Source organism: Macaca nemestrina, chromosome 19 (assembly GCF_043159975.1).
Source record: "Macaca nemestrina isolate mMacNem1 chromosome 19, mMacNem.hap1, whole genome shotgun sequence".
NCBI lineage: Eukaryota > Metazoa > Chordata > Mammalia > Primates > Cercopithecidae > Macaca > Macaca nemestrina.
Genome location: NC_092143.1, coordinates 41,703,892 through 41,719,992, shown reverse-complemented (window position 1 = coordinate 41,719,992; position 16,101 = coordinate 41,703,892). Strand labels below are relative to the sequence as shown.

At 40.8% G+C, this 16,101-nt stretch overlaps 1 protein-coding gene across 4 annotated transcripts in view; it reads right to left on the bottom strand.

Annotated features, from left to right (window-relative positions):
• Positions 1-16,101, bottom strand: part of LOC105489400 (myosin VB) — a 389,540-nt gene that overhangs the window by 220,619 nt on the left and 152,820 nt on the right. For all 4 annotated transcript variants that reach the window (XM_011754158.3, XM_011754162.3, XM_011754161.3 and 1 more), the window contains exons 3-4: positions 8,635-8,806; positions 5,717-5,861 (exon numbers count right to left, since the gene is read on the bottom strand). In XM_011754158.3, the coding sequence (XP_011752460.2) occupies positions 5,717-5,861; positions 8,635-8,806 (317 nt within the window). The remainder of the gene's footprint in view (positions 1-5,716; positions 5,862-8,634; positions 8,807-16,101) is intronic.

Below are 16,101 nucleotides of genomic sequence, written 5' to 3'. Positions count from 1 at the left end.
GGCAGTAGGGCTTCTTTGCTAATGCAGGAGGCTCTGGGGCAAACACATTGGGTCTAAATTCCATTGCTACCCATTAAGGGAAGTAGAACACCTTCTTGGCTAATACAGGAAGCATTGGGCAATCAGATTGGGTCTGGGTTCCATCTCTGCCCATTTAGGGAGGTAGTACCATTTTTCTTAGCTAATGGAGGAAACTGTGCAGCAAACACAGGGTCTGAACTCCATCTGTACCCAGTTACTGTTTTCATGACCTTGGAGAACTATTCAGCATCCAAAAGTCTCTATCCTCATCTGTATTGTGGGGATAACTAATCTCAGACAGCAACTCTGAGAACTAAATGCATTAATGAGTCAATTATTCCTATTCTTTCTTGAGCACCAATTACATGCCCTGGGGTAAAGCATGGAAGATAAAAGAAATAGAACATAACACTGTGCCACATAGTCTCATACTTTATAATTCCCTGCCTTTCATCCACGTGATACAGATAAGTTATTTCCACAACAAGCTAAGCTTCTCATGAGAAAGTATTCTTATCCTTGGAAATGTACAGGAATATGGAGAAGAAAAGGATCATTAAGAAATAGGACCCATCAGAGAAAAGATTTTCTTTGAACATCTCTTATATCATATTATTTCCTTATCCAAGACACTAAAATTTCTCCATTGCTCTATGCATTTCCCAGACAGTGTTGCACAGAACATTAGTCCCTTGAAATAATCTTTGAAAATAGTTTTGTGTCTAAATATGATTTGCAAACCCAGCATAATGGATCCCTATCTTGGAAACTCAGAAGGCGTGTCAACACAAAGGCTCTGAGAAGCTCTGCCTTAAAGGAAGACGTTTAACTTGGTTAATCCATGGTTTCCCAAACTCGTTTGGCCACCTTTGTACTCTGTTAATAGAATAACACTTCTTCCCCAAAGTTCACCCCAGCCTGCAAAGGCCTCCACAGTCTGGCTTCACCTTGTTTCTAATTTCACAGCCCAGAACTCCCCTGCAGATCCATTCACCATGCAGGTTAAACTTGCCTAGGTACAGTCTTCTGACCATGTCTTTTTGTTTACAATAGCTTTATTAAATTATCATTCACAGAACACACAATTCACTCATTTACAGCGTATAATTCTATGATTTTTAGTACATTTGCCAAGTTGTACATCCAGCGGCACAACCAATTTTTAGAACACTTCATCACCCCCCCAAAACCACCCCAACAAAAAACATACCTCTCAGAAATCACTCTCCATTTTGCCTCAAACTCCAGCCCTAGGCAACTATAAATCTACTTTCTGTCTCTATAGATTTGCCCATTCTGGACATTTTATAGAAATGGAATCAGACAACACGTGGTCTTTTGTATCTGGCTTCTTTGATTTAGCATATTTTCAAGGTTTATCATTGTGGTAGCATGTATCAGTTCTCTGTTCCCTTTTATGGCCAGTAATATTCCATTGTATGGATATTCCTCATTTGGTTTATCCATTTGTCTGGTGATGAACATTTAAGTTGTTTCCACCTTTTGGCTATTGTGAATAACACTGCTAAGAACATGTTTAAGTTTTTGTGTAAATATGTGTTTCCAGGCCGGGCACAGAGGCTCACGCCTATAATCCCAGCACTTTGGGAGGCCGAGGCAGGTGGATCACCTGAGGTCAGGAGTTCGAGACCAGCCTGGTCAACAAGGCAAAACCCTGTCTCTACTAAAAATATAAAAATTAGCTGGGTGTGGTGGCAGGTGCCTGTAATCCTAGCTACTCGGGAGGCTGAGGCAGAAGAATTGCTTGAATCTGGGAGGCGGAGGTTGCAGTGAGCTGAGATTGCACCATTGCACTCCAGCCTAGGCAACAAGAGTGAAACTCATCTCAAAAAACAAACCAAAAAAAAAAAAAATGTGTTTTCATTTCTCTTGGGTGCATACCTAAGAATGGAATTGCTGGGTCATAGGGGGATTTTTTTTTTACTTTTTGAAAAACCATCAGACTATTTGCCACAGCAGTTGCAACAATTTACATTCCCACTAGCAGTGTGTGAGAATTCATCCTTGCCAACACTAGTTATCGTATCTTTGATTGTAGACATCCTAGTGTAAGGCAGTATCTTGAGGTTTTGTGATACCTTTTGATGCACCACTTCTGAGGTCATGGTCCACTACTCCATCCACCTAGAGGCCCTCTTCTCACTCTATGCATCCTACCAATTCATCAAGACCCAGCTAAAAATCCTAGTTTTCTTGGACGATCTGTGACATTAGATCTTCAAACTCAATTTAAATGACACCGTGGCACAGTTTCTATTTATACTTCCTGCAGTTATAGGCTTCTTGGCCTACGTATGTCTTCTCTCTCCCATCAGACAGTGAGGCCCTTAAGAAGCAGGGTGAGGTCTTACATTTCCTAGTGGCCAGTATTCAGCCTATCGAATAACTGATACTTTACAAACATCTGCTGATAATGATTTGATGGAAGACCTGAGGCTGAAGTTGAGGAAAGTAAAATGAGGGAGTGGGCCTTCTGGGTCTCAGACGGGGAAGGAGGAGTAGAAAGCACAGAGCTAAGCAGTGGAGGTCAGCCCCTTCCTCACAGGATTCTCATGCAGTGGACAGATTGATGTTTCATAGGATTTTAACACCCCCTTTTTCTTCACTGTGAATCTGTATTCACCCTCAAGCCCAGACTTGGTAAATATGACAGAGATAGGGCCAGTGAAACGATTCGATTCTCTTCTCTTACTGATATCTCCTCTAACTTTCCTCCAAGCACTAGCAGTTCTCTCCTGGAACTCTTGGTGGGTGGGTGTGTGTGAGGGGGAATAAAGATCTATACTTAGCCCCTCATGCTCTCACAGAGTCTCCCCACCCACTCAAAGCATCAAGAGTCTCTGTGTGAGCCACATCAAGAAAGAAAATCGAGTCCCCGGTGAATGAAGAGAATCACTGAGTCCAAGGCCACCTGAGCTGTAATCTCCAAAGACTGAAAACTATTAATGTTAGTTTCTTACACCTTTCATTTCACCCAGCTGTTAGGAAGGCTCAAATTCAAAGTACACTGTGCTAGCCTATGGCTACTTGAACCACATAATTATTTCAATGACTACTGATGAGTCAGAAAAAGCACAACACAGTTGACAGGTACTGTTGAATGAATGTGTTCTAGTATTCAAAACTGATAGAGAAGGCCCATACAGGAAATACAGCAAAAACTTGTCCTGCATCTAACCAATGGGTCACCCTTATTTCTTGGCTCAACAGATTCTGCTGAGGCTTCCAATGTACCTCTCAGATCAATAACAGAAACCCTGAGCTGCTGACAACAGAACTAATTCAAAAATAGCTCTCGGATGGCCGTGGTGGCTCACGCCTGTAATCCTAACACTTTGAGAGGCTGAGGTGGGTGGATTACCTGAGGTCAGAAGTTCGAGACCAGCCTGGCCAACATGATGAAACCCCATCTCTACTAAAAATACAAATATTAGCCAGGTGTGGTTACCCGCGCCTATAATCCCAGTTACTCAGGAGGCTGAGGCAGGAGAATTGCTTGAACCCGGGGGGCAGAGGCTGCAGTGAGCTGATATCATACCACTTCACTCCAGCCTGAGTGAAAGAGCAAAACTCCATATCAAAAAAGAAAAAAAAACAAAAAACAAAAAAACTCTCCCCTGTGGCCACATGTGCTGGTCTTCCTACTTCTAATGTATGTTCATAAGCAAAAATTGCACAAGAACTTCAGCAAAATTAGGGACCCAGTGGTAAAACAAGTATAAACTTTAAAAACCTTAAAAAAAATCCTTAAGGAAGCGATCCCAGTTCAGCTTTAACATCCAAACTCTCTACTGTTAAATTCATTGCCCTAGGGCAAGACCGTATCACCACTATCACCCCAGACTCCCACACATCCCCTTCCCCATAATGGGTGCAAAGGTCCCAAGCAAGTGAAATAACCCAAGTGTAGGATAACCATGGACTCAGCTTCAGGCATTGCAGGGAAGAACACAGGAATCTTGTCAAGAGGGTCTGTAGGCTGGATAAAGCTAGAAGATTCCTCAGGATGGAAAGCTAAAAGATTCCCAAGCCTACAGTGGTCCATAAGCAGCTTTGATGAAGAATGGAAACTTCTGACATGCATAAGTGCAATGGCTAAGAGAATGGGATGAAAGCAACCAAATGTGAAGGCCAGTCATGACAGGACAAATCTTAGAGAGTTTTCAGAGCTGTTGGCATGGTAGAGCATGGTAAGAACCAAGCCACACCCACCTTCTGTTTCAGAACCATAAATAAACCATCTTCTAAAGGAGGAAAGAGTGTTGCCGTTCTCACATGAAGTGCATGTAGACTCGGGTGAATAGATTCTTCCAAAGCACAGAATCCGTTCAGTTCCCAGGCCTCCCTCCTCTGTGCCATACCCATGGCCTCCAACAGAAACTCATGCATAGGCTGCATACTGTGCAACATGCTAATGCTCATTCTTCTCTCCACACAATCTTCTGAACCACACACAATTGAGTAGGAGGTGCACGTCAATGAGTTGCCAAGCTAAGGGACTTCCACTTGAGCCCTGATAGCAGATTAAGATAGTGTGTGGTCTTTCATTTGGTTTTAGAGAAAAGTCAAAGGTTGCAATAATTTTAGCTCCACTCTTTGGAGAAATAGTTACAGATCATTCTATTAGATTTTTCAGCTCTCCAATCAGTGCTTATTTTGATTACATCACTGAGTATCTATAATGAAGCAGACCTTTTATATACTGATCTCTACAGCCAGCAATAAAGCACTATAAATCTGCATGGACGCCCATAAAAGTCTTCCCTCATGGAAACTTTCGCTGGGATGAAAATGATACCCTGCAATCCACTGAAGCACAGACCACCTAGAATGGGATTCTCCCCCTATAAAAATCACTAACTCCTTTTACTAAGTTAATCTAAATAGCTTTCCTTCTCCAAAAAGACTTTGCTATATGTTGCCAGCTCCACAAAATGTTCTCTAGAGGTGACGAGAAAAACTTGGCTGAAAGAATCTAGCATTTTAGCATTAACTGAGAACTGCATTTCCCCCAAAACACTGATAAAGCTCTCTCTCCCTACTTTATGCTGAAGTTATAGCCCATCACCCAACCCATTTTCTGACAAACAGACCTGCTATTTTTCAGAGTGAAAAGAATAACGGCAATAAGGAGAAGATCTACTTAAATACCTAAACAGAGCTCCACTTCCAGGCTAAAAACCCCAAACCACTATGCACAGCTGCCAGTTTGAAACTTCAGTTTCTGCCCTCCAGTGCTTGGCATCTCAAGAAGTTGTCAAGGAGTCTTGGTTTCTTCAAAAGGGAGTCTTCAGTGAGACTAGCTGTAGATCAGGCTGGGGTAGGTGAATGGAGATGCTATCAAATGAATTATATTATACCATGAAGGGAGGAAAAGGGGCCAAAAGGAAGTCAAAGAGAGATGAAATGCAAGAGATTTATTCCATTGCTCAAAAAAGTGAAATAAGTCTAAAGAGTCACTGCTCTCCAAGTCTATGTTCAAGTTCAGAAGAATAAGATAAAGGCATGAGGAAATGAGGTAAGTAATAGAATTTGGGCTGCTTTGTTTCCAAGATGTTTCCCTCAATCCCAGTCTCACTAACTCATTGTAAGCATCAGCTGCAGAGGAAGGTAAAAACTCCCCTTCCTGCTCACTGACTACTGAGGAGGACTTCTGGGCTGAGGACATTCTCACCTGGCCATCTGCTTGTAGGCTTCTTCTGCCACAGCAAAGATGTGGGGGTCCATGTCTCCCATGTTTTGGCCACTGTAGGCATAGATGACATCTTGTCCATAGATTGGCAACTGTTCATAAGGATTAATGGCAACAAGTACAATACCTGCAAACAGACAAGGTGGTCAGATTCCGACAGCACAGCAGACACCTAGCATCAGCTCAAGGCAACCACCCATTCATACACACGCCAAAAACCAAAGAATGAGAGGGCAGCAGAACCAGTCTTAACCAATCAATCAGCTCAATCAAGGCTCATTTGTGTGCTTCAGGTCTCCAAATACCCTACAACCTGGAATAAGCATACACGCGTACACACATACACACACACAAATGCTAAAATTGAGTTCATAAAATAGACATGCGCAAAGTGTTCCAGGATCAGAGAGAAGAGGATATTAAATTCTACCAGTGTATATTAGAGAGACTTAAAAATCCATCTCGGAACTAAAATCTGGGAAAGGATTATACATTTTCTCATTTGTATATTGGTTATCTTAACTAATATACAAATAACTTGTGAACAGAGAATACAATTCACCTATCTTGAGATCTAATCTTGGCTCAGCCAACTATGTTATTTTTGGCAATTACTTCTCAGTACCTCAGTTTCCTCAACTGTTATATAAAATGGAGATAACAACTGCATTTATCTGGGACATCCTAAGGAAAAACGACGCATGGTGCAAGGGAAAATGCCAGGCATGGTGGCTCATGCCTCTAATCCCAGCACTTTGGGATGCTGAGGCAGGAGGATCATTTGAGGCCAGGAGTTCGAGACCAGCCTGGTTAACACAGTGAGACTTCTTCTCTACAAAAAAGTACTAGCTGGGCATGGTAGCATGGGCCTATAGTCCCAGCTACTCGAGGAGGCTGAGAGGAATGCTTAAGCCCAGGAGTCTAAGACTGCAGTGAGCTATGATGGCACCACTGTACTCCAGCCTGGATGACAGAGTGAGGCCCTGTCTTAAAAAAAAAAAAAAAAAGAACACTTAAGACCAGTGCCTTGTATAGTAAGCACTGCATGTTTGCTATTTTTTATTATACCACATCTCAACTTTTTTCCCTTACACCTTGTGTCCCCTAAAGAATACACTGCAATGATGGACTCAGTAAATACGTGTCGATTGAGAAATCAGGAAATGCTATAAGGTTCAGATAATCTTTTATGAATGGGTGAGGCAGGTTGTTATTTGAGCCTATAGAAAGAAAAAAGTGTGAATTTGATCTTTCAGACAAGACAGAGATATGCTTTTTTCTTTTCCATCAGATCACATTCTGGATGTCAGAAGACCCATTGACTGAGGTACAAAAACCAGAAGCTTTTCTAGTCACTTGGGAAGGAGAAGGCGATGAAAGGGCGGCTGCTAAGATGGGAAGTCTCCAACATTGTGCTCCCTTCTGGTGTCTGAAAAGAGACGCTATGAACGCGAAGTGTAATAAACCAGATTATTCCACATAAAGGAGAAAGGGCCAGGGGTAAAAAAGACACTCAAGTCCTCTTGACAGAAGTTTGCCTGAAAAGACCAAAATACAAGGCCCAGAACCCTGATAAATTCCACTAATGTGACTAATCACTTGGAGAATCCTCTTAGGAACAGCCTCACAGGTTCTGCTTGTTATTAGAGTTCTGTAAGATTCTAACTCATGTAGCATGCAATTCACATTCCGTATCACACTCCGAAGTCACGTGTTTTCCTTAAACATCCTGGCCCCTCCAGAGCAGCATCTAGTGCTTCCTGGATGACTCAGACTTCTGTGCCATTCAGTCACTCTGAACAGCTTGAACGGGAGGAGTCAAGATCCATTTGGATAAATACATATAGACACTAGGACATCTTAGAGGGGATTCCTTTAAAAACAGAACCTGATGGTCACTTATCTTTTTCTCCTAAAATAGGAGTCGAATTTTAAAAGTCTTCTTTTTGAAGTAAATATCTTATTAAAGGCTCTGATAATTGTCAATTTGTTTCAAATAAAACTCCCACCAGCAGTTGGAGTGAAGGAGCTTTTGGGAAACCACAGCTCTCAAGCACTGGAATCAGCCTGCTATTGACAGCTCCTGAAATCTGGAAGAAAAACTAACTTAGTAGCTAAAACTACGAATTCCAAACCAAGGTGGAATATAAAAGTGAAAAACCCTGAGTGCCCAAGGTGTCACTTATGACGATGAGCAAGACCAGAGGGAACGTGCCAGGCGTTCCCACCCAGGACAAGACCACAAAGGAGCGACTCCCACAAAGCCCTGCAGCCGGAATCCCCACCCAGATCCCCAATTTGCCTCTCAAACAACGGTTTGTAGGGTTCTATTTTCGCTATGCCACTTAGCAATACTCTTTAAAAAGAGAGAGAGAACAGAATTTGCAATATAGGAAAGGAGAAGTTTTAAGAAAATCAAATACAATTTCAGGACTGTTTAAGTATGTTATGCATTTTGCTCACTAATTTGACAAATACTCATTGGGTGTTATGTCAGTACAAACAGAGGCAAGTGAGATCACAGAAAAGCAGGCTTTTCAAGCAGAAAATAAAACAAGGCAAAACAAAACAAGGGTTTGGTGCTGAGAGCAGGCACCTAGCTCAGGCACGATGCTATGCTTACTCCTCTCCCAGGACTCCAAGGACTGAGCTAAGCCAGTCGCACCACATGGTGTGACCCATTTCTTCCCTGGTTGATCCATGATTAACACCAATCATCCCACAGAGACTGGGGCAGCCTAATTAAGCCACATTCACTGATTGCAAACCTTTCAAGGGTTTCAGAGGAGAGGTACTTACAAATGAGAGTGAAATGAGGACTCCTAAGCATTTGAGTTGAGCAAGTCTAAAGCTAGTAAGCACTTTCCAACACATGCAGCCAACAGATGCCCCCCACTTACCACAGTAAGTGTAGATATGGTTGGACTCCAGGAAACGGACCTTCAAATTATGCAAAACTGCAGGCTCATGAAGATAGCTAAGGGCAGTCAGGTCATTTTCTCCCACCAAGATATCTGGATTCCGTAAGAAGGGCAGCTGGTTGCGTTGTACGTCAATTGGGTATTCCAGAATCTAAGGACATGCAAGTAGCAGACACAAAAAGATGGTTATGAAGCATTAAGTCTGTATTCAATGTCCTGTCTTCTTAGCTGGAATCACCATCTTAACATGATAGTAAGTAATGAAGATAAATAATGTTTTAAAGAAAGACAAGCTGAACAAAATACTTGTGTTCCCATGGGAGACCAGTCCAGATGGAAAATTTGCTGGTAACATAACCCCACGATATTAAGATAGAAGACTGACACACAGAGCTCAGGAAACATAACCAGTTCTAAGAGAGTGTTCTATTGCTTCTTAAGGGAAAAATACTGACTCTTTAATTTCAGTTGCAATTGGAGTGCTGTTCTTTCCCTCCATCTAGAAAAACTGCCTTGATTGGTCCCCATTTATTGCTGGTGCTTCATATACTCTCCCCCATTGACCAACACCATTTTTATTTGGATCATCTTGTATCTGATGAACTGCCCTCTATAAGCGACCTCAAGTTGAACCATTTGTGCATATATTTCTCCCCAACTAACTGCAAGTTCGTTTAGGGCAGTGATTTTGCTTTCACCTAAAATATATTAGGAGTTTGATATATATATATATGCATAACCAGGGAGTAGGATTACACATTTTAAGGTCAAATCTCAGATGCGAGGTGTTATCCTTGTATTCCTAGCACTTGGACAACATTAAGTACTCAAAAATGTTCATTGACAGGATACATTTGTAACTCTCAGTACCTGTATGCACACATGTACATCTACATGGGTAGTTTATAAGAAGGTCGTGGGATGTTTTTAAGCATTTAAACAGGAGGAACTTGGCTGCTGCTCACCATGTTTTATCTGAGTGCTAAGATTCTTATACTGTTCTTAAAAATCTTCTGGGATGCTTATAAAAAGTTTCCTGAGCCCAACTTACTTATCAGGAATTCTGAGGCAGGGTTCAGGAACCTGAAATTTAAAATACATTCCCAAGTTATTCTGATACAGGTGACTTTTAGATCATATTTTAAGAATTTCTATTTTACATAAACCTTTTAGGAAATCCCATGGACACAGACTCATTTACTGGGGTAACAGTCAATTTTTAAGATAATATAAATATCAATGTTCCTCCCACCCCATTTTTAGAGGGACTTGGTTATCAAATCTTAAGGTATATTAATAAACCCAGCAATGAAAATGCTAAGATAGGGAGATAAATCAAGTGTAGTAGATACAGGAAGAAACACAAGCACATAGAGAAAATTTGTATGTTATAATGTTAAATTGCAAATAAAAGGTTAAAAGGATCTTTTCAAGTAGTATTGGTAAGTAAATTAGCTAGCCATTTAGGGAAAAAAAAAGGCCAGTATTCTTATTCTTATTCTCTCTTGCCAAAATAAGTTTAGATAGAACAAACATAAAAAAAAAAATTTTTTAACTGGGCAAATATTTGTGTAAGTTTTGGAAGGAAGAACTTTTGAAGAATTATGTAAAAGCCAAAAACATGTAGGAAAATATTCATAAATTTGACCGTAATTTAAAACTTTAAACCTATCATAAAACCTACCATTTGCAAAGTCAAATGGGAAAAGGGAAAAGGGGACAGGGGTTCTGCATTATATGATGGAATTCCTAATCTTAATATACAAAGAGTTATAAGAAATCCAAAAGAAAACCAACACCCCAACAGAAAATTGTACCTAGAATACAAATCACAAAATAACACACGAACAGATGAAAAACTATTCAACTTAATCAGTAACCAAAGAGATGCAAGTAAAAGATTATCAGCTATATTATCAGACTGATAAGACCCTAACAAGGAAGAGGGTAGACAAACAGGTGCACCACTTGTGGGAACAGATTGGTTTATCTCTGGAGGTTTATATCTTAGCAGGCAACACCTAAATCAGAATTTTTTCATTGATGAACTCTTCTTCCTTGGTCTCATGAAATAATTTCACAAGTGAGCCAAGATATGTTCTCATTGAAGCTATAGACAGTGAAAGAAAAACTACAGGGACAGTCAGGCAGCTGCTCATAGCATTCTTCTGAATTAAAAAAAAAAAAAAAAAAAAAAGTATGCTATAGGAATAAAGTGTGTAAGAGGATTCCCTTTATTTAAAAATGTACTAAAGCCTAGATGAATGACCATGCAAAATATCATTGGTTATCTCTGTTAGTGGGATTTCCTTTATACAGTTCCCTGTTTTTTTCTTCATATTAATCAAGGCTCTTTTTTGTGAAAAGGTTTTTTATTTATATTAAACTTTGTCTATACAGGAAACCAGTGAACCATTAACTATCACGTAGATGACGCAGACAAATTTCCACAAGGTGGGAACAGGGGGAAATGGAGAATGTCAGAGTGCTGATTTTTATTTCATTCAATTCTAGAGTTGGCAGCCTTCTTCATCCACTGTTAGTGGTATCACCAGGATTCTAATCAGACCTCCCTCCTCACAAAGCATCCCAAAGACACCTTGGTGGAGATGTCCCCAGACCTGAGGGAGCACAGCTGCCCTCCTCTTCCGGGCTCTGCACCCAGCTCAGCAGGCAGCACAGGGACTGCCAGGTGCAGAGCCACAGAGCTCATCTCACTCAGCCACTCCTCTTTCAGATTAGAAAGCCGGGACCTGAGCCCAACGGCTTCAACTCCTGAGGCAGAAATGCTGGCCTCCTCTCGATTCTCAGATGAATCTCTTCAACTCTCCCCCCAAGAATGGAAACTAATACAACCATTATGGAAAATAGCGTATAGATTCCTTAAAGAACTAAAAGTAGAACTACCATTTGATCTAGCAATCCCACTACTGTATATCTACCCAGAGGAAAAGAGTCATTACATGAAAAAGATACTTGCTCATGCATGTTTATCGCAGCACAATTCACAATTCCAAAATTTGGAACCAACTCAAATGTCTATCAAATCAATGAGTGGATAAAGAAATTGTGGTGTGTATATATATATGTGTGTGCGTGTGTATATGTTTTTTATATACTTTATATACATATTTATATATGTTTATATATATATAATGGAATTATTACTCAGCCATAAAAAGGAATGACTTAATGGCATTAGCAGCAACCTAGATGGGATTGGAGATTCTAAGTAACTCAGGAATGGAAAACCAAATATTGCATGTTCTCACTCATAAGCAGGAGCTAAGCTATGAGGATGCGAAGGCATAAAAATGATACAATGGACTTTGGGGACTTAGAGGAAAAGGGGTGAGGGATAAAAGACTACAAAATTGGGTTCAGTGTATACTGCTTGGGAGATGGGTGCACCAAATCTCACAAATCACCACTAAAGAACTTACTCACCTAACCAAATACTACCTGTTCCCCAAAAACCTATGGCAATAAAAATATTTTTTTAAAAAAGACTCTTCCCCCAAGCATGTGGAGGCAAACACACATGCAGTTTTGTGAAAACCATCGACAAATAAAGCAGTGGTATTGGTTTCAGTAAAACTGATCAGGAGTAAAAATGCCCAGAGCAGCAGCAAAGAGGGGCTGCAAGCTCAGCAGCCAAAGCTGCAGATTCTGGGGTGTGTGCACATCCAGAGGGAAGGAAGGAGTGAGAGACTTGACAACAGATTTTTTCCTATAACAGGAATCTGATTCTAATACTGCTGCTAGTGTCTGGCATTTACCGCTAACATGGTTTTATTTGACATCTAAGTGTTTATGACAGTGATCGGGGCCATGAACTTTCTGGCACAAAAGATTCCATCCACTCCATATTAACTGGGCCTTTAGAGGTGAAAAGGAGGCTAAATGTTAACACTTATCACAAAATTAATGCTTTGTCACCACTCAGAGTGGACCTTGGCTCCTTTCTGCAACTAGGAGCCGGGAATCAGGAACAGATGGAGGTCCCCAATTGGTCCCAGTCTGACAAGCAGGACTAGACAAGTGTGAGTGGCAGGAGGCCTAGAGTAGGAACTGGTCTATACCTGAGCTCTCCAGGAGGGTAGCTCCTAGCCCTATGTGGCTATTTCAGTGAAATTAATAAAATTAAATTCAACTGAAACCTTAGTTTCTCAGTCACACTAGCCACTGTTAACACAAAGTGACTGAGGCAGGTCTCGATTAACAGAGGTTTGTCTAGCCAAGGCTGAGGATGCAGGCAGGGAAAAATATAAGATTCATGAGCATCTGCAGCCTATGCTTTGTCCGGGGGGTTTGGAAACTTCAAGGGGGGTTGGGAACTTCAGTATTTAAAGGGGAAAGAGCAAGCAGAAGGGGAAAAAAGGGAGGGAGAAGGAGGGTAAGCAGTGAGACAAATGGTTACACTCTTGTGAGGCTCTGATGAGCCTCAGTAAATCCATATTTTACATGTGAAAAGAGAGAAAATGAAAAAGTCCATTGTGCATTTGTCTCAGAGTAGGCAGAGGGATGATTTCTGGTCTTGTCCTTGCGCTGTACCTGTGAAGATAAGCTGGTAATTGACATTGTCATGGTGAGAGTCCACAGAACTCAGTTTTGTAGGCCTAGTTTATAGGAGTGATATGTACCCTGGAAGATTTAGGGACTCAAGAAATTTCCTTGTAAGCAATTTGTGAGGAAAGCCACCTGGGGAGATAATGTGGTCTTCTATCATTGTGGGAGCACAGCTTACAGATGAGGCTATGACACAGGGCTGCAAAATTACAGCTGTTTGGGAAAAGAAGAAAAGCAGTATTGCGTGACTCAGTTCCCAAGCTTAAATCTCCCTTTGGCCCAGTGAGTTTGGGGTCCTGAGAGTTTTTCTTTTTGAGACAGAGTCTTGCTCTATTGCCCAGGCTGGAGTGCAGTGATACAATCTTGACTTGCTGCAACCTCCACCTCCTGAGCTCAAGCAATCCTCCTGCCTCAATCTCCCGAGTAGCTCAGACTACAGGTATGTACCACCACACTTGGCTTATTTTTGTATTTTTGGTAGAGACGGAGTTTCGCCATGTTGCCCAGGCTGGCCTAGAACTCTCAGGTGATCCACCTACCTTGGCCTCCCAAAGTGTGAGATTACAGGTGTGAGCCACCACGATCCTGGCTTCTAAGAGTTTATTTTCTTTCACATCACATTTTAAGGGTCCAATAACTACATGTAGCTAGTGACTGCCACATTAAACAACTGAGATACAGAACATTTCACCACAGCTAATATTCTATTGGCAGTGCTGGCCTAGACTGTTCTAAGCCCTGTGGGCCTATGATTCTATACTACTTAGTAGGTGCTCAAAAAATATTAGTTTAGTGAAATGTCTGATTCACTGATAACTTCTCCCATACCTCAATCTATGTCTGTGTTACATAGTACAACAGCAAGATGGTATAATCATAAAAACGTCTTTGAATGACACTCCCAAATATTTGGAACTAATAATAATCATACAGTGGACAGAAGAGGAGAAAGAATTGGCTTTTATTATCTACCCATGGAACCAGAAGATCTAGAAAAAAAGATATGCTAGTAAAAACAGGGTTACCAACTGGCAAGCAGTTGGTGTTGACCCAGAGGTGGAAATGGCACCGAAAAGGAGTTAACCCCTGTATTCAAGTCCTGGTCCATCAAATAAAGCAGCGGCTCTCAACCCTCCCAGGACACTAGAATCCCTGGGAGAGCTTTTAAGAACGATAACCTACATCCTATCCCAAGATTTTGATTTAATTAGTCAGGCTGAAACCTAGGCTTTGCCTTTTAAGTTCCCCAGGGGTTTCTAATGCACAGCCAAAGTTGAGAAAAAATGAACCCAAGTTCTGCAAGGCCTTGAGCCCATCACTTGACTTCCAGGAACCTCAGTTTCCCTAATTGTAAGATGGGAAGCCTAGTTTCAGCAATCTTCAAGGGTCCTTCCAACTTCATTGGCTGAACGTTTCTAACTTAGGTGCATGGGTGCAGGGGTTTTCTCATTTGTGAAATTACAACAGCTATCCTAGAAGAAAAACAATGTTCAGGAAACTCTATTCCCAGGTAAGAGGAAGCCTCAAAGCTGAAGTCCACTTACCCTCACTATAGTAGCAAGCATGTGGCTCTAGGTTCATTTAATATTCATTAAAAGGTTGTTTTATGCTATGTCCTAGACAAGCACAAAAAACCACAAACATTTAATGACTGTTCTGCTGTGTCTCATTCTCTAACAGTCCTGTGTTTAAGTTTTACCGCCATCTTCTCCAGTCCCCAGAAAGCTTATTCTCCTTAATTGATTCTTGAAATTCTCCTTCTCCAGATTCTTGAAATTGAGTTTTTCATATTCTAAACCCTATATTGTATATTTTCATTGTAAGTTGGATGGAAAACTTCATAAAGATATAGATATGTCATTTTTACTGTTGTATAATCAGACTCTGGCACATAATTGCTCAATAATAATTTTTAATGAATGAATGATGAATGAACAGTGATGCAAGTAATTAAAAGAAGAAAAGTCTATAAATGAAAAGCTACTGATAAACTGCCTGGTCAACACACAATTAAGAAGTTTGAATTATAAACAAGATTACAGCAGCATAAAAATACGGAGTCAAAGTTAATCTTTTGACTTCAATTTATTGCACTGCTTACACATTCTGTCGGAACTATGGAGACCCAGTTTAACTCCTAACTTGGTGTACTTCAGCAATGAACAGACCAGACCACTTTCCCAATGGGCTTAAACCTGAGTTTCTCAACCTTGTCACTGTTAACATCTGCGGCTGGATAGTTCTCTGTTGTGGGGGTGCCACCTTGTGCATTACAGAGCACTTAGAAGCATTCCACTAGATGCCAGTAGCAAATCCTCCTCCTGACAGTTGTGACAACGAAAAATGTGCCCAGACATTGCCAAATGTTCGAGACAGGGGCGCAAATTGCTGCCCCACTCATCTCCAATCTGAAGCAGCTGGGCAAAGCATCCTAACCTACGGGTAAAAAATTAGCGGGGAAAAAATTCGCAGGAAAAATAGGTCAATGACAATAAATTAGAAAGAGCTTCAAGAGTACTTATCTGCAGACGGTGGTGATGCTTGCACAACACTGTGAATATACTTAACGCCACTGAATAGTACACTTAAACATGGTGAAAATGTTGAGTCATTATGTGTATTTTACCATAATTTTTTTTACACTTTGACTCTTTAGACAAGATGACTAATTACAGTGGTAGCAATATTACCAGTAGATAATTATATACATTATATTTTATGCTAAAACATTTTGTGTATGTACAGTATAACCATGATAACTGAGCAATTGAAAGCAAGATAAAGATAAAAATAAAAATTATTAGGAGACCCAAAAACCAGCATTATGATAAGAACTAAAATGGCCAGCTAAAAGAAGTAATCCAACTCTACCTCTAC